The sequence below is a fragment of the Scomber scombrus genome, chromosome 5 (genome assembly GCF_963691925.1).
Source record: "Scomber scombrus chromosome 5, fScoSco1.1, whole genome shotgun sequence".
Lineage (NCBI taxonomy): Eukaryota > Metazoa > Chordata > Actinopteri > Scombriformes > Scombridae > Scomber > Scomber scombrus.
In genome coordinates, this window is record NC_084974.1 from 27,032,386 (window position 1) to 27,056,643 (window position 24,258).

At 40.2% G+C, this 24,258-nt stretch overlaps 1 protein-coding gene and 1 long non-coding RNA gene across 2 annotated transcripts; one reads left to right on the plus strand and one right to left on the minus strand.

The window, feature by feature from the left end:
• Positions 1-649: 649 nt before the first annotated feature.
• LOC133980847 (Golgi integral membrane protein 4-like) lies at positions 650-20,987 on the minus strand. The gene is made up of 16 exons (XM_062419662.1): positions 20,295-20,987; positions 11,930-12,004; positions 11,513-11,562; positions 11,164-11,217; positions 10,853-11,003; positions 8,618-8,700; positions 8,342-8,425; positions 6,532-6,705; positions 6,161-6,445; positions 5,570-5,856; positions 4,931-5,007; positions 4,756-4,823; positions 4,302-4,517; positions 4,017-4,085; positions 3,801-3,890; positions 650-1,871 (listed from the first exon to the last, which is right to left on the minus strand). The coding sequence occupies exons 1-16, from the start codon at positions 20,479-20,481 to the stop codon at positions 1,431-1,433; spliced, it is 2,391 nt and encodes a 796-aa protein (XP_062275646.1). The 5' UTR covers positions 20,482-20,987; the 3' UTR covers positions 650-1,430.
• On the plus strand, positions 16,400-24,029 carry LOC133980848 (uncharacterized). The gene is made up of 3 exons (XR_009925187.1): positions 16,400-16,878; positions 19,378-19,485; positions 23,681-24,029. It is a non-coding gene; the product is annotated as an uncharacterized LOC133980848 (long non-coding RNA).
• The last annotated feature ends 229 nt before the right edge of the window (positions 24,030-24,258 follow it).

The following is a 24,258-nucleotide window of genomic DNA, read 5'->3' on the forward strand; positions in this document are numbered from 1 at the left end:
TCAGCACAATTCTCTCACCTCTCCGCTCAGGACCAGAAAGGGTAGATAAGGAACGGAGTTGGCAGGATTTATACTTACAACCACAGGTGTTTGGTTAGGGTTAACACACGTCCCATCAACTTACTCTGGATCCTTCTAAATAAGAAAATGACGAGAATGAGCACCTTTCCTTGGCTTAAGAAAACATTTTGCTAGCTTTAATGATGGCTTACACAAATCCACTGTTTGTCCAGAGACTACATCTGCAGATTCAAGGTATTTGAAGTGTTTCTATTACCTCCATGGGTGTTGTTTTGCAGCTCTGCACTCACAGTCAGGTGCCATATTATTGTTGCTCAGCAATGGCAAAGTTTTATTTTTGCATCTTAAGATTTCTCCCACAGGCAAGATAGATAAAGATAGCACACAACCAATTAGCCTCCTGCAGGAAAGAGGTACCTAACTCAAGAACTCCCTAAAGTTAGTACTTAATGGCAGCTCATTTCAGATCACCAATATAATGCTTTGAATCACTATAGAATAAAATGATGCTATTGCTGCTTTCATATTGTGGATCTTTTCTGCCACACTAAAACTCCACTGAGCCCTTTTTGTAGCTTCCAAAATCTGAAAGTACAAAATTAAACAACACAAAGAAAATGTCCTGAAATCCTTCAACCTCTTTATTCCACATGCACCATTCAGGTGACAAACGTGCTTCAATACAATCAAAATCCCACTCAAATATAACTGGTGGAAAATGTACAAATTGACAGCATTTATTTGACTGTACACTGTACAGCAGACTGAAATGTTGGCAGAAAATTGCATTAGGTTTGTGAATTGAATTCACACCAGCAGTCGACTTGTAACAGCCTATTTAAGGCTGTGCTGAAGCAATATGCTAGAGTTTCAGCACTAACTGGGACGCTCTTATCTCTCCTTTCCTACTGAAATGCATTTCTAAATGTAAAATGACTAAGACCTTAAAGAAGTTTCCAAGAATGGAAAGGCACGTGTCAGTGTGACACCAGAAATGTCTTTTTGATTGGCGTTTGCAGAAATATCTTGTGAGAACGCTCCTGTAGATGCGCTTCAAGAAAGTCAGTAAAAGCCATTATGAGACTAACTATTTCAGTCAGGGTAAAAAAAATAAAAAAATTTTAAAAATGGAAATGTTGCACCTCTTTTACGATTGTCAGAGTTATTACAATCAACAATAAATAACAGAAAATGACTTGATCGATTGGAATGCAAAATGTAAATTAAAATTTGAGCACTACAAAGAATACAGCTTGTTGCATAACACATACATATAAAAGGTCTGGACATGAGGACATTAGAATAACATAATTTATCTCTGCTTTCTTTACACATACTCAATGACAGCACATGATAAAAAATACATTCCCTGCCTTACTGCTTTTAGGAAGACAGAACCAGACAGGCCATCAGGCAGACGAGCAAGTAGACAGAGAGGCAGTTGAATAAAAAAATATACAGTATATATCCCATCTCCACCCTACAAATTCTGTCCGTTTCCACAGTGTAAGCTGATCAGTTCCAACCCCAGTGTTTGCTTCCAATCTCCAGGCGTAATATCCCAAATTTCCTAATTGGAATTGTGAGTGGATGGCTGGTTTTATTCCTTTAGGAAACAAGGAAAAGAGGGACCTGAAAGGCTCTACAGGCAGCCAGAAAAAGGCACTGTAACTGGTCAATGTCTGCGTCCATCTTACAATCTCCGCCCTCCGATTGGTTCCCTTGTCTCGACCAGCCCTGTCCTCTTCGACCTCCTCTTCATCCTCTTCGTAATTCTCTTCCTCATTATTCTCCGCCTGGTTTCGGTGATCCTCTTCTTTCTGTGGTCCCTCCTGGTCTTTTCCTCCATCCTGGAGAAAGTCACATTCACACAATACTACTTAATGGCCGTTATGTTTCTGGCTTTTTCTTTTCAATATAGGTGACAATTTCAGACATTTTCATGTTAACCCTCCTGTTGTCCTCGAGTCAAGGAAGGAAGGAAAGGAGGAAGAAGGAAGGGCGGGAGGGAGGAAGGAAAGGAGGAAGGAAGGGAGGGAGGAAGAAGGAAAGAAAGGAGGAAGGAAGGGAGGGAGGGAGGAAGGGAGGGAGGGAGGAAGAAGGAAGGAAAGGAAGAAGGAAGGGAGGGAGGAAGGAGGGAGGGAAGGAAGGAAAGGAGAAAGGAAAGAAGGACAGAGGAAAGGAGGGAGGAAGGGAGGAAGGAAGGAAGGAAGTAAGGAAGGAGGGATGGAAAGAAAGAGAGAAGGAGGGAGGAAGGACAGACGTGGGAAGGAAGGGAGGAGAGAGGGATGATAGAAGGGAGGGAGGAAGGAAGGAAAGGAGGAAGGAAGGGAGGAAGAAGGAAGGAAAGGAGGACAGAAGAAAAAAGGAAGGGAGGAAGGAAAAAAAGGAAGGAAGAAAGGGGATGGAGGAAGGAAAGAAGGAACAGTCAAAACAGACGGGGTCAATTTGACCCGGGAGGACAACACGAAGGTTAATGACCCAGATTCAGAGTAGAAACAGCCAACTATGTACTGTCTGCTTTACAATAACATAAATGATATCATTACAGAGTGAGTCTTACTAATGATCTTAATTCTGATCTAAATTGGAGCAGAGACATTTATGCACATGTTAAATAGGGAAATGTCAATGTTCAGTGAATGAAGAAAATTATTTGTTAAACTCATTTGAGCTTCTAAAATCTTTTGTCATTACCACGAAGCGGAACCCTGCAACAAAATGATTGTATGTATGAATTAAAAGGTACGGAGCTCCTGGCAAAAACTAGGGATTATAAATAAATGATTGTTGCTCTCTGAGGACAGAGGTTAGGGTCATGTACAGAACAGTACTCGTGAAACCAGCAGGGAATCAAGTGTGTTGCTAAAGTGCACTTCAGCAGGGCTGGATGTCACTTCTTAAAATTCAAAAAAATGAATGAATGGATAAAAAAAATTTACAAAAACATCAAAACCAACCCAAAAGGAAATAACCCACTTTGATCATTATGTAAAGTAGAGTAATAAATATACGGTGTTCATTTAAACTTTGTGTGAGCTTCTCCATTCAAACAGATTAAAACAAACCAGGTGGTGATCCGACACTCCGAGAGACTCAAAACCTGATCTCCCTCATTTATCAGAATACACACTGACCGGTTCAAGTTACAGGGAAGGAACAGAGGCACACACACACACACACACACACATACACACACACACACACACACACACACACTAACATAACCGACTCCTTATGTAGCCGATACGTCGCTACTGTGAATATTACTTTCCGGATATGATACCAGAAGGTTCTACCATGTAGAACAGGTGCACTCTGCAGGAACTGTGTCAGGGTGTGATATTACTGAGGAGCAACAATGAATTCCCTAGTTATGTTGAAGTTATACTCTACTGTTTCAAACTGCTGCCACCACAGCTGAATTTTGAAACTGTGTGCAGTTACTCCTCCAAAGGATGCTGGTTCAAAGAAAACCAAACCTGTTTGTAAAGGCTGATAAAATGTGGTAATGGTTTAAATATGTACTTGACTTTAGCTGGTTAGTCTGTCTTGGTGACATTTCTAAAAGTTATTGTTCCAGTGACAGTGGACAGTGACAGTTTTTATTTGGCTCAAAATAATGAAAAGTCCTACACATCGTGGTCAGAGGGATACGGCTGAAAGCTTCAGGAATAGCTAAGTTAATAAACCTGGAGTTGGGAATTTTTGGAGTGTTCCCAAAGTCAAGAATTCACCTCCATGCTCAACCTGTGACTCTGGTTTCCCTTAGAACCCACCTGTTCTATGTTATCCTCGTTATATGGATCCTCTCCTTCCTCCTCCACATCCTCCTCTCTCTTCTGCCCACCAGCTATGTCCTCCTGAGCCTTCAGAACAACAACAACAACAGAGAAGAATTACATAACAGACTGAAATAAAGTTATTTGTCTTTATGGTATTACGAATTAGGACAGAAAATAAGTCCAAATGTACAGTTCCAATGTGTCACACACCTCATCCTCTATTCCCTCCTGGTACTGGTCATCCAGAGTGTCTTCCTGTTGATCTGGGTTTCCAGCCATCTAAACAGATACAAACATCAAGTTAAAACCTGCAGATTATTTGTTTATTTGTTATTCTTTACTCTCCCCTGTTCACATCTTTCCATCATCTATCACTTTCCTCCATTTCTTCCTCCCACTATAATCTCTGCATTTGGTTTTGTTGCTACTACTTTGTTTCGCCTATCTTTCTCTTCTTTTCCTCGCTCTCTCATTCTTCCCCGGCCTCACGCTCACCACCAGTTCCTCCTCCACGGCGGGTTGTTCGGGGCCCGGGTGCCTGTCTACGTGTTGGGCCGGTGCTGCCGGCTCCTCCTTTTCCTCTACCCCATCCTCTTCCTCCTCCCCCCCGGCGACCCCGTGTTGATGCTGATCCTCCTCGGCCTCCTCGAACTCATCCTCGCCCTGGTTGTTGGGGTCATCCTCGGGGTCCAGGTCACCCTCAGCGGCACCCTGTGGGGGAAGAGAAAACGGTTTGTAACGTAGATGGAAGAGATAATGTTCTGTGTACTGGACTCTAATGATGTATTAGTTGACGTGTTGATATTCAGAAGAATTAATAAGTGGATGGAAAGAATGACTATCCGGCTGAATGGATGTATGACACATGATACACTGGCGTGAATGAGCTGAATGGACGCATTAGGTAACAAATGGAGTGATCAGGAAGGATGGATGGAGAGATGGGAACCTGCTGATGTGGTGGCACTCTGTGATCCACTTCTTGTTTGTCCTCCTCCTCTTGTAACATGTGAGGATCTAACATGACACACACACACACACTATGAAGCAGCTGCTACTGTAAAATCTTCTAAAATCATAAAAGAAACATTCATTCAGAAAATATCAGGGTGCTTCTGTCTCACCTTCTTCATCATCAGTTTGAGGCTCCTCATCTCCTTGGACGATATCATTGTCGGTGTTTTCATACTCTGTCCTCTTCCTAACAACCGCAATGATAGTACACCGCAGTTAGAAGGGTACAAAAATACAAAAAATATGTTAATAATATTCTAGTTTGTCCTTAAGTGGACGCATTTGTACACACAGACACATAGAAGTTTCCCTTTAATGCTGCTTTCCTGCTTGTGCAAATTTAATTAAAGCATCGTGGTTTCTTCTGGATTATGGATGTGTGTTACTGCCACGATCTGTGAGAATAATTAGTTTGCTGAGTGGCGAACATCACAGTGAATTGCTTGTTTTCCAGTTTGCATGAAGGAGACATTATTTGCGAGGGTTAATCAATGCACTGTCAACGGCTGCATGTGGCTACTGAACTAGTTTTGGGTTTGTTCATTTCTACTTATTTCTAATTTCTCAGCCTGACTGTAGGTCGCACATTAAAATACATCTTACATAATTCATCCTTCCCCGCGCATCATCTGTTTCCAGTTCTTCAGCTGTGAACGTATAATAGCAGCATGCTTGACCCGCCTTGCCATTTAAGGCAAATGCTCTGTGCACCCAATTTGAAGCGTTTCCCCCATCTCTGTAAATCTGACCTTTGGTGCTCCTCTCTCAGCAGCTGCTCCTGTCTGTCGGCCTCCCTGTTATGCTGCTGCTCTCTCTCCTGCTCCAGCTTCAGCCTCTGCTCCCTCTCCTTTAGCACCCTCTCCCTCTGGGCCTGCATGGCCTCCTGTCGCATCTGGAGCTGTCTGCGGTCCTCTGCCCTCTGAGCCTCCAGGCGCTGCTGCTCCTGCTGCTGCTCGTAGGCCGACTTCACTCGCACCACCTGGCCGGGCGCCTCGTGCTGCAGGTGGGCCTCCTGATGCAGCTCCGGATGGGGACCCTTTCAGGAGACAAAAGGGATGTGAAAGGAGCGAGGATGGGAAATTAGAGCAAATCAAAGGCATCAAGTTGTTAATTTGAGACATAAATGAAGGGGTAGGTATATTTCCCTGTGGGAAAGTTTAATAGATTGACGTGGCAGCATAAAACAAAGAGCAGAAAAAGTAAGAGCCAACTGCCATAAATCAAAGAAGTAATGACTGAGGACAGGTTGTAATTTATTCATTTTTCCTCTGGGATTCAAACTAAATGATTAGCACTTCTGATGAGACTGAGTGGAGTGAAACCTGTAAACTAGTTCTAACCCGCTGCTGCTGATGTATCTCCACAGCGTTTTCATCTGGCTGTTGTTGTTCTTCCTCCTCCTCCTCCTCCTCCTCCTGCTGCTGCTGCTCATCCTGAGGTTGGTCCGGGTCTTCCTCCAGCTTCTGAGGTTTTCCTGCTTGGGCCATCTCCTCCTCAGCCAGTTCTCTCCTCCTCTCTGCCTCTCCCTCTCCATCCTCCTCTTTCTCAGACAAGGTGTGCTGGGATACGGTGGGGTGAGACTCAACCTGGGACTGAGCATGCGCCTCCTTTTCTTGGTGGCTCAACTGAGAAGAAAAAAAAAGTCTCACTCAAGGTGAAAACGGTTGACTTTATTCACACTTATTACTGAAAGCACAAACTCTCACACTACCCTGGATTCAGTGTCCTGGTGATCTCCCTCATGGGCGGGCTCGTCTTTGTGATGCTGCTCCTGCTGGGCTTCATGGGTATGGGACGCGGGTGCTATGGCACCTGCTTGCAGCTGCTGGGGGTTGGGTGCCTTGTTCAGCGATTCCCTGAGCTGTTTGTACTCATCCACCTGCACCTATGAGGACAGAAACACAATCACAGGAGTTATAATTGTCAGTATTCAAAAATCCAGGTTGCATTTATAGGATAAAAAAAACCCAATTTGTGACAGATAGAGCTGTGTAGTGTTTCAATACTAAAACTTGTGAAAAAGAATAGTGGTGTGCTGGAGGACTGTCTTTATCATATAAAACTCTAGATGGTCTTGAAGAAGAGGGGAATCATATGGAGGGGAAAAACAAACTTCAGGCACTAAGCTTAGGATAAGGTGAAAAAGCCTCTATTCAAAAACATTGCTAAATTCAATTAAGAAAATGACTGGTTTTGACAATAAAAAGGTCTCCATCAAACATCAAGCAAATATTTAATAAACATGGTAGTGGGTGTTTCCTAATCCTGACTAATAAGTGAATTTCTAACCAGGCCGGGGGGTTAAATAATAAAAAAAATCATTGCAAATTCCTCCCTTCTCTTTTTTGTCTCATCCAGTCCCTCCATTATTTTTTTCTGGATGATTGGCTGCAATGTGCTTTACATGTACTGCTCTGACAGCCCTGACTAAACCAAAGCCCCTGGAGTGAAGGAAAGAGGTGTGTGTGTGTGTGTGTGTGTGTGTGTGTGTGTGTGTGTGTGTGTGTGTGTGTGTGTGTGTGTGTGTGTGTGTGTGTGTGTGTGTATGTGTCATTCAACCAGAAGCACTGATGGAAAGCAGGGCAGGCTTTAAAACAAATTAGCAAATGCAGACAGACAGAAAGAGAGAGAGAGAGAGAGAGGGAGAGAGAGAGAGAAAGAGAGAGAGAGAGAAAGAGAGAGAGAGAGAGAGAGAGAGAGAGAGAGAGAGAGAGAGAGAGAGAGAGAGAGAGAGAGAGTATCCATCAGTGCAGACAGAAAGGAGGGAAGCGTTTCAAACAAATCAGCAGTGTTCTCTATATTCAATAAACCATTCAGACATTTCAAAGGTCACCCCCAAGGAAAAACAGCCATGTCTGATCTAATTACCTAAAAAGCAAGCAACACCTCTGGCATCTTTGTTTCTCCTCTCGTGGGGATAATACAGTCCACTCTCTATTGAGCAGGTTAAAGTAAAGGTTTTAGTTTCCTTAATCTTAACTGCAGCATCTACAGCACTGTAGAGAACATATCAGGAATGAACTGTAACATAACCTATAGTTTCAGTTTATATGACCACGGGCTAGATGCAAGAAACACTCGTACGCACAGATTTGTTCTTGAACCATGTGTAAGATTTACGAGGATTTGCCACATTCACCAATTTTCTCGTATTTTGGATTTTCTCTTAGGTACGAAGCTTAATTACTCATCAGTTTTGACAAATAAATGCTTATTCAGCTAATTCCGATCAGTGACACATACTGTATCATCTGGTCCATGTTCTCCAATTAATACTCCTGTATATAATAATAAGTAATAGTCCTGGTCTAAAACTTCACTGTTAACCTACAAATCTGCAGTCTCTCCATCAGCTAGATGTCAAATTCTATCCTGATTGCCTTTCAATACTTGTGGAAATAAAAACATTCAGCACTTGCAAAAGCTGTGACCAATTGTGACCTGTGATTCAGCATCAATCAGCTGTTGTATTGAGTGAATGCAGATTAGAGTGAGTCTGCGTCTCTGTGCTGATGTCCTACCTGAGCTGCAGCCAGCGCACTCTTGTGGTCTTCAAGCGTCAGTACGAGGTTGTCGTGTGATGACTTCAGGTCCTGATGCTGAACCTGAACACACAAGGAAAACCAAAGATAGAAAAATTAACCAATCATGTTTATGCAGGGCGTATATATTGCTCAGAACGTTTTACATAAAGTAATTTCCAAATGAAAACACGTCAATGACCGCTGTACAAAAACAACAGACGTGTGATAAAGAAATGGAAAAAAAAGAGATGAAAAGAAACGGTCTCTTCTCACCCGAGCATCCTGTAGCTGCATGTGGATGTCATGGTGGGCTTTCCTCAGCTGTTTATTCTCCTCTCTTAGGTTAAAAACACTGTCTGCAGTTACAAACAGCATACATGTTAACACAGTATATGAAAAAAATTCTTAGAATGATACCTACAACTACACCAAAGAATTTAAAAGCTTCATAAAATCATCTCTGCATTTGTCTGCGTGGAATGAAAACACGCTGTTTCTTTAAAAGGCTTTTCGCACCTGTAGGAATATGCCAAATAGTGTTTGGGTCACTTCAAATTAGTGACTAGGTTAGCATGGACAAAAAAAACAATGTGGTTGTCTTTTAACAGGATATAATGAATGGTCTAGGTGTGTCCATAAAAAAATGTACTTTATATTGTCTCATGTCCTAAAAATGAAGCTGAAACAAACAGCTGGCACTTTATTAAAAAATATAGATCAAAAGTTTAAACCTTTGCTTAGTTTCAATCAGCCTGTATGGCTTAATACAAAGTCATTGGCAAAACATGAAATTCAAAGATTTGGAAATGAGCAGAAATTGAACATATGAAAGACATAATGTCAGATGGTAGGATGGTTTCATTTAATACATTGATACTGAAGAGAAATGTGTCAGAAAAGACATTTCTGAATTATGCCAGTCTTCAAAACATTAAGAAATCTACTCCTCTCAATAATCTTAGACAACACATATTTAAATACAGTGTGATATAAAGTGATAATGAGAAAAACAATAAGACATAGAAACACATGCAGATCAGTGGGTGTCACATTCACAGTGATGTGTAGATAAACTGGATAAAAGTGTCCATTTAGATGAGTCATGTAACAAGTTGATACAATATAAAATCCTTAATGAACACCTGGTTTATGTAATTCATGTTTGAAGAACATTATTTCTCTTACTGTGGGGTTTATGGGAAGATACTTAGTCTTGGAATTTAGTACCACAGGATATTCTTAATTATCTGAATATAAAAAAATGAACTTAACCCCAGTTACATGCATCGTGGCAGATTCATAGATAAATGATGACATCTCAGGATTAGTGAGATCACAACATCACAAGATCACCTGAGAATCCATCTTATCAGGCTTCGACTTAAGCGTTTGTGTCGTCCTATGAGGATTCTCGCGTGATCATGAGAATCCGGCTGCATTGCAAGATAAGAGGGTGATAGACAGACGGTTTGCCCAATCACCTACTAAGAATGTTTTGAAAGTGCCGGCCCTTTAACAAACCGTTTCTAAGGTAGACTTCTCAGATGGTTCTGTGTAACAAACCATCTGGTGCGTCTCAGCCTGGCGAAAGCATTTGTTTCTTATTTTGTTTGGTAATGTTAAAAAAATGGGGTGAAAGAAGTGTGTGGTTGGTTTAATGAGGCTATAAACCTAATTAAGATGGAAAAAACAGCACAAAGCTTTGACAGGTTAGGTGAATACCAGAGGATGTGTGGCCCACTTGAGGAGTATTTATTTAACCCTTACATACTTTACAGGGTTACATTTGATCCCTTTTTTAGATTTGAGAGCTGTAACATTTTTTTTTTATGCTGGACTTTCCCTAATGTGACCCGCAGTGTGCAAAAAAAGAAATAAAATGGGTTTTTTTGTGTGTGTGTGCAGCTGATACACATTTTTTTTATCTGCAATTGTACAAATTTGACCTGTGTCCATTAAAACAATTCAAAAATCAACACTCAAACGTGTTTTTGTATTCTTCATATTTTATAAAATGTTCTCCTAGACCATAAAATAGTGATTGTGAATGTCTTTTTCCCCATAAATGAATAGAATACACTCTGTTTGCTCTCTGACAGTTTCATTAAGGGTTAATCAAACATTTATTAATTACTGAGGAGGAATTGAGACTAATTATGACTCAGAATATGAACAGTATGTAAGGGTTCATATAGGCAGGAACATTTAATACATTTCTTTGTTTGTCTTAATGTTGAATAGACTGTAATCTGTACATAAAGCACTTACACTTCAGGCATGCAGTATTTTATGACATCAGAAGATGGAGACAAAGCTTGATGTAAGCACCACGTAAAGTTATAAACTGCATTAATATACTATGTATGTGTGTGTGTGTGACTGAGTGGTGCTTAAACACAACACAAACTGCATGCATGTCTTCATAAAAAGCTGAAAAAAAGACATCTGCTGCAAATGAAATAATAGTTATAAATGTAAGTGTTTCTGTGTGTGACCGTCAATCCGTACCTTTGAGTTGGGACACTTCCACCTCTTTGGTTTGCTGCAGTTTATCAAAGCGATCTTTGTGTTCATTCAGGAGCCGGTCGTGATCGTCGCCCTGGACTTGATGCTGTTCGTGCAGGTCGTAATACTGCTTCTTCAGGTCCTCGTGCTGGTTCTGAAAGAGAAGAGAGAATACTGCCATCCTGTGGTTTGCTTTGTTTTTTCTTTGTATAAAAAAAAAAAGGATTAAAGAAATTATTATCAAAGAAAAAGTAAAGTCTGCAGGATGAGTTTGAGCGTGTGTCTGCATGTGTTGGGATTACACTGATCCATACCTTCAGCATCTGGTGCTGCACTTGTAAAGAGTTGAATCTGCTGCCGGAGTCTTGCTGTGTGAGCATCAAAACAAAAAAAGTTAGAAAAGCACCTGAAAGCCAATATTTACTGTTATTGTTACAAAAGACGATTCACAGCTGCTAGTGGAAGATGTAGCAGCAGTGTTTGCACAGCAAGGTAACGCCACAAAGTACTCAGCAAACACTTAACAAAGCAAAGCAAACACACAGAGAGGAAACTGATATGGGACAGATTCATCAATAAACCTATGAAAATATTTACATTAAATGTGTTTAAAATGTGTTTTAAATATGATTCTTTTAAAGATGAATGGGAAAAAAAACATACCTTCTCCTTGTTCAGTGACTGTTGTGCTTCCAGTTTATAAACCAGATAATCTAAAAAACAAAGACCACACGGATATATTTTTAACAAAATGAAGATAATTGCCTAAATGACTGAAAATAAATGATAATTATAGTAAACTTAAGAAATAGATTGATTTTGATCAAGAAAAAGAGCAACAGCACAACAATGACTCGGGGCTCATACAGATGTCCCTTAAACTCCATCAAAACTCAAATCAGCAGTTTTACAAACACTCATAGACTTACAGATGAGATGTACAATACATCTGTTGTTGCATAACTTAATACGTTCTTTTCCCCAGACATCTGGGTTTTTGTGTCAGTATGGGATAAAAAAAAAAAAATTCCCCGAAGCTCCTCTGAATGCAGAATTGAACGTACATGTTAGATTTCTCACCTTCTTTGGCCTTTTTGTGCTCTAACCTCTCCTTCTGAAGAGACTTCTCCAACCTGGAGCGATGCTCATACACCACTGAACATATAAAACGCAGATGGAAAGAGGGAAGGAGAGAGAGGGGATAAAATGAGGGATGGTGACAGAGAGAGAGAGAGAGAACACAGGGGTTAGTGAGTAGTTTGAACCCTCTTGAGACCAGGTGGAAGGTAAACTAAACAGGAAGAGTGCTGTGATATAAATATGTATGCTGCAGAAAACATATGAACTCACAAATGCTTAAACTTTTTTTTCAATTTTTTTTAGTAAAGGCAGAAAGAGAGAGAATGTGCATTTTATAGCCGATATGAGAGCTAAACTGCAGTAGGCTGTAATCTCTGGACACGACGGCTCCTCCATCAACAGAAAGCTGCGGCATTCCTCACAAGACCGGTGGTCCAAAAGTATTTACAAATACTTCTAGCTTGGTTCAGACTGCTTACTGTATGTGCGTAGTGGCTGGTGTTTGCCAAAAGCAATACAGAGAGTCATGAGAAAGTCTAATATTACAGGAGACCAAATACACTTCACTTTGATCAACACCTTTTTTGGCTTAGTTGAGACAGGTGAGTGTATGGTAAATGATTTTAACATATATATATACATCAGTTGAATCTCTCTAGCTACCCTCCTCTAAACTGCACAGTCTCTCTCTCTCTCTCTCTAAAGCTTCTCATCTTCTGGACTGTATGTGTGAATGCAAATGTGTGAATCAGTCAGACTGGACATTAAATAGACTTCACCCTGCCAGCTCCACAGTTTGCACATGAAAACGGCTTCAGACAGACTCTATCTTTCACCTTCATTACATTCAAGACTAAAACAATTTAAATTGAAATAATGAGTAAGAAATGGCAGGTTTGCAGGTTGCAGATTCATTTGGTTTTTTATTGTCTACTTCCTACATCCATCTGATGATCGTGCGGTATCCAGAAAGACCTGTGAGCTTGAACAGTCGCTCAAAAAAAAGACTGTTAAGGCTGTGTGTGCGTGTGTTTATGTATAAATGGAGGCAAGAGGAAGTAACAACCATCAAAAATGAAAGGAAAGGAGGAAGGATAGAATGATGATGTAATGGGAAAAGCACTTTGGATGACATAGCATTTAAATATCCTAATCACTGTTTAACATGGTATGCAATTGCTTCAAATAAATGAAATGAATAAAGTATATTAACTGAAACATGAACTTTCATTCAAATCCATTTTTCCTGCTTCAGATTTAGTTTTTCTTCAGCAAGTTTGAGTTTTCTTTGCCTACAGATATCGACTACAGCCCAGATTTTCGCCGTGTTTGTACTCTAAACAGATACATCCTCATTTTAATCCATGCTGCTCTCTACACCTGGTCTGCACAGGATTAACACACAGCTCTGTTGTACATGTGCATCCTAGGATTTGATCCTATCAGTGTAGTCCTCTAGGCTGAGCTAACTAATGAGGATCCAAGTAAAAGAAATTAATAATACAACGCTCACACAACTATTTGACATGGACTATCCCCCCTTTATTAAGACAGTGGTTCAATGGCATATCGTACAATTGTGGTCATTGCACCCAGTTTATCTCAGTTTCCTGAGAACACTTGAGGGGCTTCCTGGTAAATCTCACAGACACAGACTGCAGATGGTCATATCTCCATTATATCAGCACAGAAGCTCTATATTAAACACTCAGCTGTTGTTGGTCATTAATCAATCTGCACTGGTGCAAGTTTTAGATCTAGATTCGAAAATTGGGTCTGTTATTGAGTTGCCACATAAGTAAACAAGGATACATGTTTATGTTTGTCTATATATATATATGTATATGTATATGTATATAGATAGGCTCCATAAGATTTAAATGCCCCTCATCAACTACATAAACAAACAGTAGTAATCGGCTTTCTTTACTCAAAATGGAAACTTCTCAAATACAGCCGTATGTGTTCAAGACTGAAACATTGCGGTCTTGAAAATATGCGAGTGGACGACATGAAGAACGTCAACAACAAAGACGCGAAAACGATCTGATATCATCACAGGAATGATAGAGGAAGTAGAGGAAGTAGAGGTGACGCTACAAGAGCATTCAGAGCAGACTGACTTTCAGGGAGAACCTTTGCATACCTACATCACCTCAACTCTTAGACCTATGACCGTGTTTAACATACACATCAGATATCATAAAAGTATAAAAGCATGATGTCATCTCACTGAATCACTGAGAATATTTAGTAAACAACAGCACCTCACCATCATTATATTTTTATTCAATACTGAAGATGTACAAACACAATCTAATCAGCTGTTGTCATGGTGAGCCTCTGACTCATCTATCATAAAATGACAATAGCAACAAGAAACGGACATCTGTGAATAATAGTTCATCTCTTCATCCAGTTTTCTAACTCCTTCTCTCTCTCTGGCTCTCCAGCCTTCAGGGCGCTGGGCTGTCAAACTGATGATGTGGCCATTTCTCTTCAGCGCCAACGCAACAGATTCCAGGATAAATGTATTAGTTGCACAATCTTGTACTAATTTCACGAGGACAACACAACTGGAAAGGAGAGCGGGATAGTAAAGAGAAGCAGGTGTAGAGACGAAAGTGAATCTGTTAACAAAGAGAGTGAAGATGAGCACAAATAGAGCAAAGATCAATGGAAACACTGAGAGACACTGGAATGAAAAAGACAGACAGACACTTGGTATAAAGGATGACTGAACTTATGGCATACTGTACGATTATATTAATATCAATTTATTACAGAAATGTGCTGGAGAAGGATAGCCTGGCTGGCACTTACTGGATCATTTTTAGCTGAGAAGGTGGAAAATGTCTTTCTGTGAGAGCTCTGCTCTAATAAAGAGGTCTAGTTAAACAAATAGCTGGCCAAACATGATGGCACTCTTCTTCTATCTTGGCTGTAACGAGTTTTTTCCAACTTACTGCTCTTTAAGTTGCCTTTCATTAGCTAGATGTTTTATGTCAGTGTCTGCCCTTCTTTATATGGGTTAAGTATGGCCCCAGTTTCCTCCTTTCAGTATTATCTTACATAATTAGTTGTGACTTTGCTTAAGTTCCTGTTTTTGCACAACATGTTGTGTAGCACATAGCAGTAATGTCATCAGATTCACGCCTAACTGGTTCTGCCAGCTGGTAACTAGTCAAAGGTGGGACATTAATGCCTTTAACTCAAGATGTGTCACTATCAGCTAGTATACACTGCAGCCACTGAGCCATTAGAGACACTGACCCAACCCGTCATCATATGACTGCTGACATGTATTTCTCATTTCTTTAAATATAAATGTTGTCACAAAGGGTACGATATTTAAGATGACTGCTTGAACTGCTCCTGGCCTCAGATGAATGTTTGGCTTCATGAGATTAAGGAATCTTTATTCTGTTTGTTGGAGGCTCTGTGCCTTCTCACCAGTGCCAAAGATGAGGCCATGTTGCTCTTAGCTCAGCTCAATTCAGGCCAGGCCACACACACACACACATACATACATACACACACACATATATACACACACACACACACCCTCTCTCCGGGGGACAGAACATAAGCGAGCAGGGCAGCAGCTACAAAGAAGTTACAGTCTAAAAAAGGATGATGTTTGAATGTTTTTAATTGAGTCAAAATTGAGTTACTTATTTTCCAATGAGACATCACAAAACTACAACTTCGAAAATTAGCTTAGAGTTGAATCAAATCAATATACGACCAATATCCTGAACTTCACTACTTGCTGGTGTTTCAGGGTCCACCAGCCATTAATGACGTGGTCCTCACTAGGGGTGTGCAATATGATGATATGAGATTGTTAATTTTTAAAATGTCTCCATGATCTGCCTTTACAGAGAGATTGTTAGTGCAGATTGTATCAATTCAGCAACTATTCCTAAAAAACATGCAGCTCCCGAACACACATCTACCCGCTGATTCATTTTAAACTCGCCTTTATCGCATTAAAACCTCATCGAGCATGAGAACGAACATTTACTGTCTGAGGGTTTCCCCGAAGACCGGTGAAACGTTTCCCTAAAGCTGTGGTTTAAGTGCATGGGCAGACCGAGAACAGCGAGCTCTCTATGGTGGTGACCTTTACCGGCCTTCTGCTTTAGATGTGGAGACGATTAGATTGGTGGAGCTGGCTTGTGGCGAACTCCCTGAAAACTATCAATTGCAGAGGGAAATGGACTGCAGGGCTTTTTATGTGGTTGTGTTGGTACACACACACACACACACACACACACACACACACACACACACACACACACACACACACACACACACACACACACACACACACACACACGCACACGCGCACACACACACACACACGCACACACACACACAATGCTCCATTAGCAGCAATTATCTATTTAAATAAAACGTTGTTATTATGAAGGCTTGTATAGACTATAGACTAAAAAAAGTTGTATTAGCAGGTTGTAAATTCTTAAAATCTCCTCCCTCTCTCTCTCTCTCTCTCTGATTTCAAAAGTTAAACTGCTAGAAACAACAACATGTCTCCTCCTTCACAGTGAAGTCCACTTTTTGGCACCAAACTAGTTGTGATGTCACAAATCATCCTCGTAGGGACACAACTCAAACAGAGTGTCATGATGAGCTCATAGAAACTTTTCCCCCTTTAACAGCCGATGAACGGGAACACAGTCTTCTTGTGTCAAAGTCTGTACAGTGAAACTCAAACAAATGGAGGTGGGTTTTTTTCCAGGTTGGGGGGGGGGGGGACTTAAAAGTTCACCACAGTAATCATAATCACATGAGTTCATTTCAGTTACATTTATTTTTCGCCTCTTCTCATTGGGACTCAGCAGGGCGATTTTGTGCAAAGCTATAACGGAAACATATTGAGGGTTTCAAACTTCCTGCTGCTCCTTTCCTTCTACCTTCTACTGGTAAATACAACCCATGCATGTACCCACATATTTCAACATATGTAAAAATAGACAAAATAATAAGAAGAAGAATGGACTTCATGATGAAGGCTGGAGGGCAGAGAGGTTTGGACACGCATTTTGCTTTTGCTAACGTCTTTATATTCTCTTGAGCTGCTAGTTTATGTTCTGGCTGTAGACAGCAGCGTCTTGTTGTGGCTTGACCTACTATTGTTTCCAGTCATCTCTGACAATTTCACTTTTTATCAGAAAAAATACAAAAAAAAACTAAATGGAATCAAATACTTTGGTTTAATCTACGGAGAAAGTTAATGTTTAACTGAAAGAACAAACAGGCAAAAACAAACAATATCTGTCAGGACGAGAGCGTTCATTAGAAAAAAAGTGTCATTACAAGACAGCTGCAATTATTCCATTTTGTTTAATGTTTTGCAGCTGACGGAGACAATAACGTGAGTGTGTGTGTGTGTGTGTGTGTGTGTGTGTGTGTGTGTGTGAGGGAGTGATGGGGTGTTAAATCACAGGGACACATTTGCCAGAGTGCACATGTAACCACAAAGTGCCAGTTGATCTTTTTAAATGACTGACAACTGCCAGCCCGTGGTAATAGAGGGTAACAACCAATCAATATGGCTGCCTCGCAACCCCCCGGAGCTACTGCCCACCTCTAAATATAGGGCACGAAAAACAAGCAATCAACAGTCACCCATGGAGATATCAAGTGGCTCAAGCATTGGGATTGACTGATCCAACGCTTCACAATGGAAGGGTGGGTGTGGTACGCAAGTTACGCACCGCAAAGCCAGTTAAGCTACACCCCTTTAATGTAAAAGTGTCATATTATACTGTTGTACTCTGCTCTATTTTTCTGGATAAATCGGGTTCACTGCAGCTCCTCAGTAATGAAATAAGAGACATAGAGTAACTGTATCACTGACCAGAATTTGATGAAAAGTAGCTGCTTAGCTCAAGAAAAACAGGGAGGTGGGATTTAAGCACAGCCTAACATGAAGCACTTAAGTTCTTATAGCTTGTTAAATGTGGGACCGCTTCCCACACACTGCACACTGCCTTTGTCTCATAAATGGACACAATGATAAGTATTGTATGGAGTTCTGTGTAATAGCTGTAAAATGATTACACCGTTTTCATATAAACCTGCTGACTTGGAAAAGCCCAAATTGCTCTTCACCAACACATAAGAAGTGGCGTTTATTCTTGAAATAACAATAAAACAAACACAAGCATATCTGTGTTTGCGTACACACATTCTTTAACACACATACGATATGTAAGAGCTTACGGGCAACATCACGGTAGGTGTGCTGGACCGAGCTGTGGATGGTGGGGAGAGAACTGCTAGTTATGCGGATCAAAGGCTGCATAAAATGATTCAAGTCCAGCCTCCAGGCTAAAACACTGACACACTGCTTCACTGCTTCGGCAAAAAAAGCTTGTTTTGAATAGATGAAGCAATGTAGGAACGGGCTCTCTGCCCAGCTGTTAATTTTAAACTCCTGGTGTAATGGCATGGCACAAAACCCCACATCCTGTAAGCACAGCAGCGGGTTCAAGCGTGTTTATGTTGAGCCAGTGACTCAGGGAGGTTACTGTAGGGCAAGGCTGTTTAATCTTTAGTAGAGGTGGTGCATGTGAGGATTTTCTCAAGTTGGGTTTTTTATAGAAACATTCTGCTTGTGGTGCAGACCAGCATGATATGGGTCAACTAAGGCTGGGCGATATAGATCAACTCAAATATCGTGACGTATAGGACCAAATACCTCCATGTAGGGATGACTATTGGTGCTTTCACAAAATATTTACACAATGACATTTTTGATAAATAATAATCAGTAAATTGGATATAATGACAAATTGGGTAAAAGGCAAATACCAGAACAGCTAGAACAGTCTGGTAAGCTCAGAAAGTTACATCATTTTACTGTAATGCAGCCTTTAAAACCAGGAAAAGACAACACTATCACAATATCGATATAATATCAATATACTGCCCAGCCCTATAGGGTCAACTGATGTATCTGTGGCACCACTTTCCTTATCTACTCATTTTCAAGTAGACACATTGACCCTTTCACTTTTAGTTATAATGTTTCATGTCTGATGTTAAATGCTGACTCGGTGCCAAAAGATCTAAACCATGCTGGCATCTCATGATCTCACTAGGGCTGCTACAACTAACACTTATGTGCATGATCTATTAACTTTTATTATGAATATAGCTGTCAATTAGTTTCATAGTTGGCAACGAATCGACTTTTCATGGCAGCTCTACTGGGAACTACTATAGCGCCCAACTTCCAACACATCTTTTACACATAGATGTTTACATCCATCTTCAGTAGGGACGTGACAGTATGTGACAGCTCTCAATGTAAGGCTGGTACAGAATTCAGCTGGCTGACCCATAAAATGATTAGAAAAGGTTTAAAATGTGTACTACACTGTGCTTCAAAACCTTTTGCTCCTCTGTTCCTCCAGCTGTGACTGCCAGAAGCAGATGTTCTGGCTGACCTTGTGACTTCAAGGTAGATATGTGGTCTGCTGAGGTTAGCCTTGGGACCTTGGACGCAGTGACTATACAACCAGGTGTGTGAGTATGTGTGTATGCATTGGTCTCTAGTCAGCAATAAACCATAATGTCTGAAGAGATCTCAGTCTACACTCTTACGTCTATGCAAAACACAGACTTGTCTAACCAAATAAACTCTCTGATAGACTTTAAGACTACTTTGACTCAGACTGTGTATAAGAGATTGTGGCTTTATACTGTCTGCAGGCATGTTTGTGGCACAATGGTTTCTCTTAGTGCTCTTTGCAGAACCAGCAGAGGGCATCCACATTCAAAGAAATCCTTTTTTTAACATTTAGTAAAATTGCAGCATCATCAAAATGATTGAAAGCTGAACGGCACAGCTCGTCTGTGTTTGGTTTATCACAAGATTAGAAGGCCACCTAAGATCAAAAGGTCAAATACTGGCTTTTAGTAAAACCACCGCTAGGCTACAGTATAATTACAGTGTAGTGAGGGTCAGTCAGCAGACAGACACTCTCTGTGGACTCTTTCTCTGCAGTGACACAGCTGACATGCACATCCGAGCGTTTATTCCCATGCATAACATTATCACTGCATGCTACTACCACCCACTGTATATTCTAGTGGAAGAAAGTGGAAGAAACTTTCAGCGGATAAACACACTTTGTTTGGCTCGCTGTTTTTGTAGGCTGCATGCCGAGCTGAACCACTGCTCGTAATGAATCTTACAGTACAGGGGTAAAAAAAAAAAGTGTGTTTAAATATGTCTTATTGGCTGCTTTAGGCACAACGATAATTAAAGCGCATATTTTTTTTAATGGAGTTTGGTGCTCGGTCAGCGCTCAATCACATCACTGTTTACCTTGGAGCTGCGCCGAGAGCGACTCTTGGTGTTGCTGGTACTTGAGTGCCATGGCCTCCGTCCTCTTCAGCTGTTTGTGTATCTCATACGACATCATACCCCCGTACATCATCCCGCACACCACGGTGACCAGCAGGAGACACTGGAAGATCCTGCGCTGCCTCCGCGAGCACACCCCGTTTCCCATGTTGGACCCGCACCCCTCCCCGCTATCAGAGCGAGTAAGCCCCGTCTCTGCTGCTGGAAACTTCCCCCGACTTCAACTTTCTACCTCCCGGTGAAGAACTGGTGAAGAGGCACCCCCCCTCCCCTCCTCTCTCTCTCCCCCGTCAGCCCCCGAGCATTTCCACGCAGACCTTACGAGTTCAAGGGCTGAGATTTCCTGATGAATACATTATTTTTAACCTCCGCCACATCCACTCGCGACTTTCTCCACAAAAACTTCAAAGTAGCCGCTCAGATTTTCGCTTGACTTCACGTCAAAGTCCGTCTCCGCGTCGCTGAAATGCAACACAAACCGAGGCTGACGACTTCCGTTCGTCTCACTTTCTCCTCGCAGATTTTTTGCTTTTAAAATAAAGTCAGGACAATCTCCTTAAAAAAAAAAAAAAAGTAAAAACCTCCAGTGCCAGACGAGGCCTCCACTGCACCTTTAACTTTAGTTACGTGTCAGCCAGCCCGGCAGCTGCCTGCCATCCGACTGCAACTCTGAAGGAAGTCCCTCCTCCGAAAAATCAAAAATTTCCCTATTCCCGCCCTCTGAGGAATACATCTGATCAATTGGTCACCAGAGAGCTCGATCAAAAAGCAGCTCTGACCGTGATGGATCTGGACCTGCTGAAATGGATACTAGTGTGTTCAAAGCTACAAAAAATCTCTTAGACACATAAAACATAGTATAGTAGCTTTGAGTTATGTTAACAGGGATTCCAGGGTTATATTTACACACTAGTGTGTTGTTAAGTCAATATAATGATTGACTTTGGAAGAATAACCAGAGCTATTACAAATAAAGTGAACCCCATATAGTAAGATCATTTGTCTGCACACATACACAAACATTTGGAATAATATCTATTATCACATTAGAAATTTGCAAGTTAAACATTTCTACAGATATTTACTTACTGAATCAAAATGACTACAACTGCCTGTCTATAATTCATCTTATTTGTTGCCTTTGAATTTTGTCAAACTTGTCCAAATACATTGTTTTTTTCTATTTTCATTGAGAATTCACTCTTTAAAATGTGTTTTTAGCCTAACTTGTCAACTTTTGTCTCCTGCTTATTTTGTTTTTTCTTTTATGTTTTATTATTATTATATCCTAATTAATAATAAACTAATTTTAACAAGTTTAATATTAACTTGGGATGAATACATAACATGAAATTATAATAATGAACTAAACCCACTTACATGTTCAGTTCAGATTAACTTTTAATGGAACGTGTAAATTAGAATAAAGTAACACTAGCTATAATATTGACTAATTGTCAAATTGAGCAGAATAAATGTAATTACTACAATTTTTTTTAGCTCTAAGAAAAGTCAACAGTCAAGCCACAGCAGAACAAAGCCTACATTTATAACATGAGCTTTGATTAATATCCATACAAAAATGATTCCTTCTGCTTGTTAAAATGTCTGATTTAAAGAACCATGATCTTTTCCTTCTCATCCAAGCATACAAACACATCTGAACTGTGTATTTAATACAGTTTATTCAAGTTTTGTACAATACAATTAATGTTCAGGTTTTACATGAAGTAAATATCTGAGGACTTTGTCAACAAACATACCCGGACATAGAGCTCAGAAGTACATGTATAACTGGCCATGTACAATAAGATACAAGTGAAAAAGAAAATAAATACATCTTAGCAAAAGTGTCCCATTTAAAGTAAGAACTACAGTCATATAAATACTACATGTTCCACATGTGCAATAAATATAAACGCCAACTGAATTATCTGGTGAAATTTCTGAAATGTTGCACTAGATTAAAAAAATATATCAGCCATTTCAAATCAAACTAGAAATACCGCCTTGCAGTTGTATGCCTCCGTCATCCAGTCAAGTTGCTGATTACGTCCATGTCTGTCCAGACTCATGTAATATTTGCAGGGAAGACTTTGAAGGAATTTAATAAAAGGTATTAAGTGTGTTTTCTGATAGAGCACAAAATTGTAGCCATGACGATAGACGATGCTTCAAAAGATCTAAACAATAAAAACAGCTCCAAGGTGGGAACCCAAGATGAGCATCACCAATGGCCAGAAAGGCGTTATGATGACAGAGAAGTTGACCTTTGGGATATAAAATGTCATCACTTCATCATTTTATCCAATTAGACATTTGTGTGAAACTTTGTCATGATTAGCGTATTTGTGAGGTCAAACCTTTGACCACAAAAATCAAATGAGTTTTGGACATTCGTGCCAAATTTGAAGAAATTCCCTCAAGCGTTCCTGAGATATCACATTCAGGAGAATTGGACGGACAACCCAAAAACATAATGCCTCAGCCACAGCTGTCGCAGAGGCATAATATAAAGGGATCAAAATATCAACCATGCAGTATAAAAATATTTATAAAATTAAATATTAATAAAATGCTATTCTAATTGCATATATTTCCTCTTCAGTGAAGAAAGTCAAAACAACTTCCCCAATATCTACTAACGCCATATTATTGCATCATCTTATTGGCTAAAAATAGAGGAACAGCATGATTGTTCTTTGTTGCTGTGTAATAATGACCACCAAATGCACTTTTTTTATTCCTAAACTACTTTACGCATTATTACACACGCTTTAAACTTTCCACATTTAAATGCAGCACATACTTGCCCTCTATTGTATGTACAGAAATGCTGTTTCAACACATGAAGAATTGTGTTCCAGTTACAAGCTAGCTCATCATGCACACTAGGAGAAATAAATCATATTCACACTATAATGAGGTAGAGCAATCAGAAGACACCAGTAAAGTGCTTCATTATGCAGATGACTAGATTAAACAATGAGACCACTCCAAACATACTGAAATGCAACTTAAATAATTGACTAGCTTTCAGTAGATCTAAACGTCTCTGAAATATGTCATAAGTGTTGTCCAATAAGAGATATTTGTTTTGCTTTTGTTTTTTAATTTGTTGTCGAGGGAAAGCATCTTGACAAGAGCATCTTCTCTACTTTAAACCTGACGACTGAATACAAACACATCTTTAAAGTGCAAACTAACCTTATTCATCTTCATATTCTTAGATCTGAAAATATACTCAACGTATCATGTCCTATCACTCAGACATCTTTAAATATCAAAACAGGAAACCAGTTCCAAAAAAAAAACAAAAGACTGAATTTTGTTGTTGTTTTTTTAAGACAAAGTGTTTCTCCAGGACTGAGGAAAGTTTGGACCAAGAAAGAAGAAAAATGCAACATCCAGTTCGGCAACCTCACATAAATTACATCAGCACTGGCCCCTATGTTATTGTGGCCACACCAAGTGTGTATTTTATGGCACTCAAATACTGAATAAAGCAAGAAAAATCTCATTCATCCTAGTATAATTTGGCAATCCTCTACGGCAGTATTTACCCTGTCAAAAAAACGTGCAGACAAAACAGGCACTTAGCTCTTACCTAGAGCTAGAAACATCAGACCTGAAGCGTCTTCCTCTGGGTGTGTATGGTCCCCATTGGTAAATTAAACTAAACTTATCATATTTGAAACAAAATCAAGACCTCTCAGAGGAATAATTAATACAAAAAATTGCACTACTCATAACCAGAATAAAAAAAGAAAAATTCAGTGATGCTGACCCACCTGCCTCAGGAGAAACAGACAAAAAATGCTACTATGTTGGTTCTTTCTTTAAGTTAATGTCCAGTGTTGAAATGCCTGGATCTGGTCTCCTCTGTGGCGCTTTTCCTGCCTTATTGCCACAGTCGACCACAGAA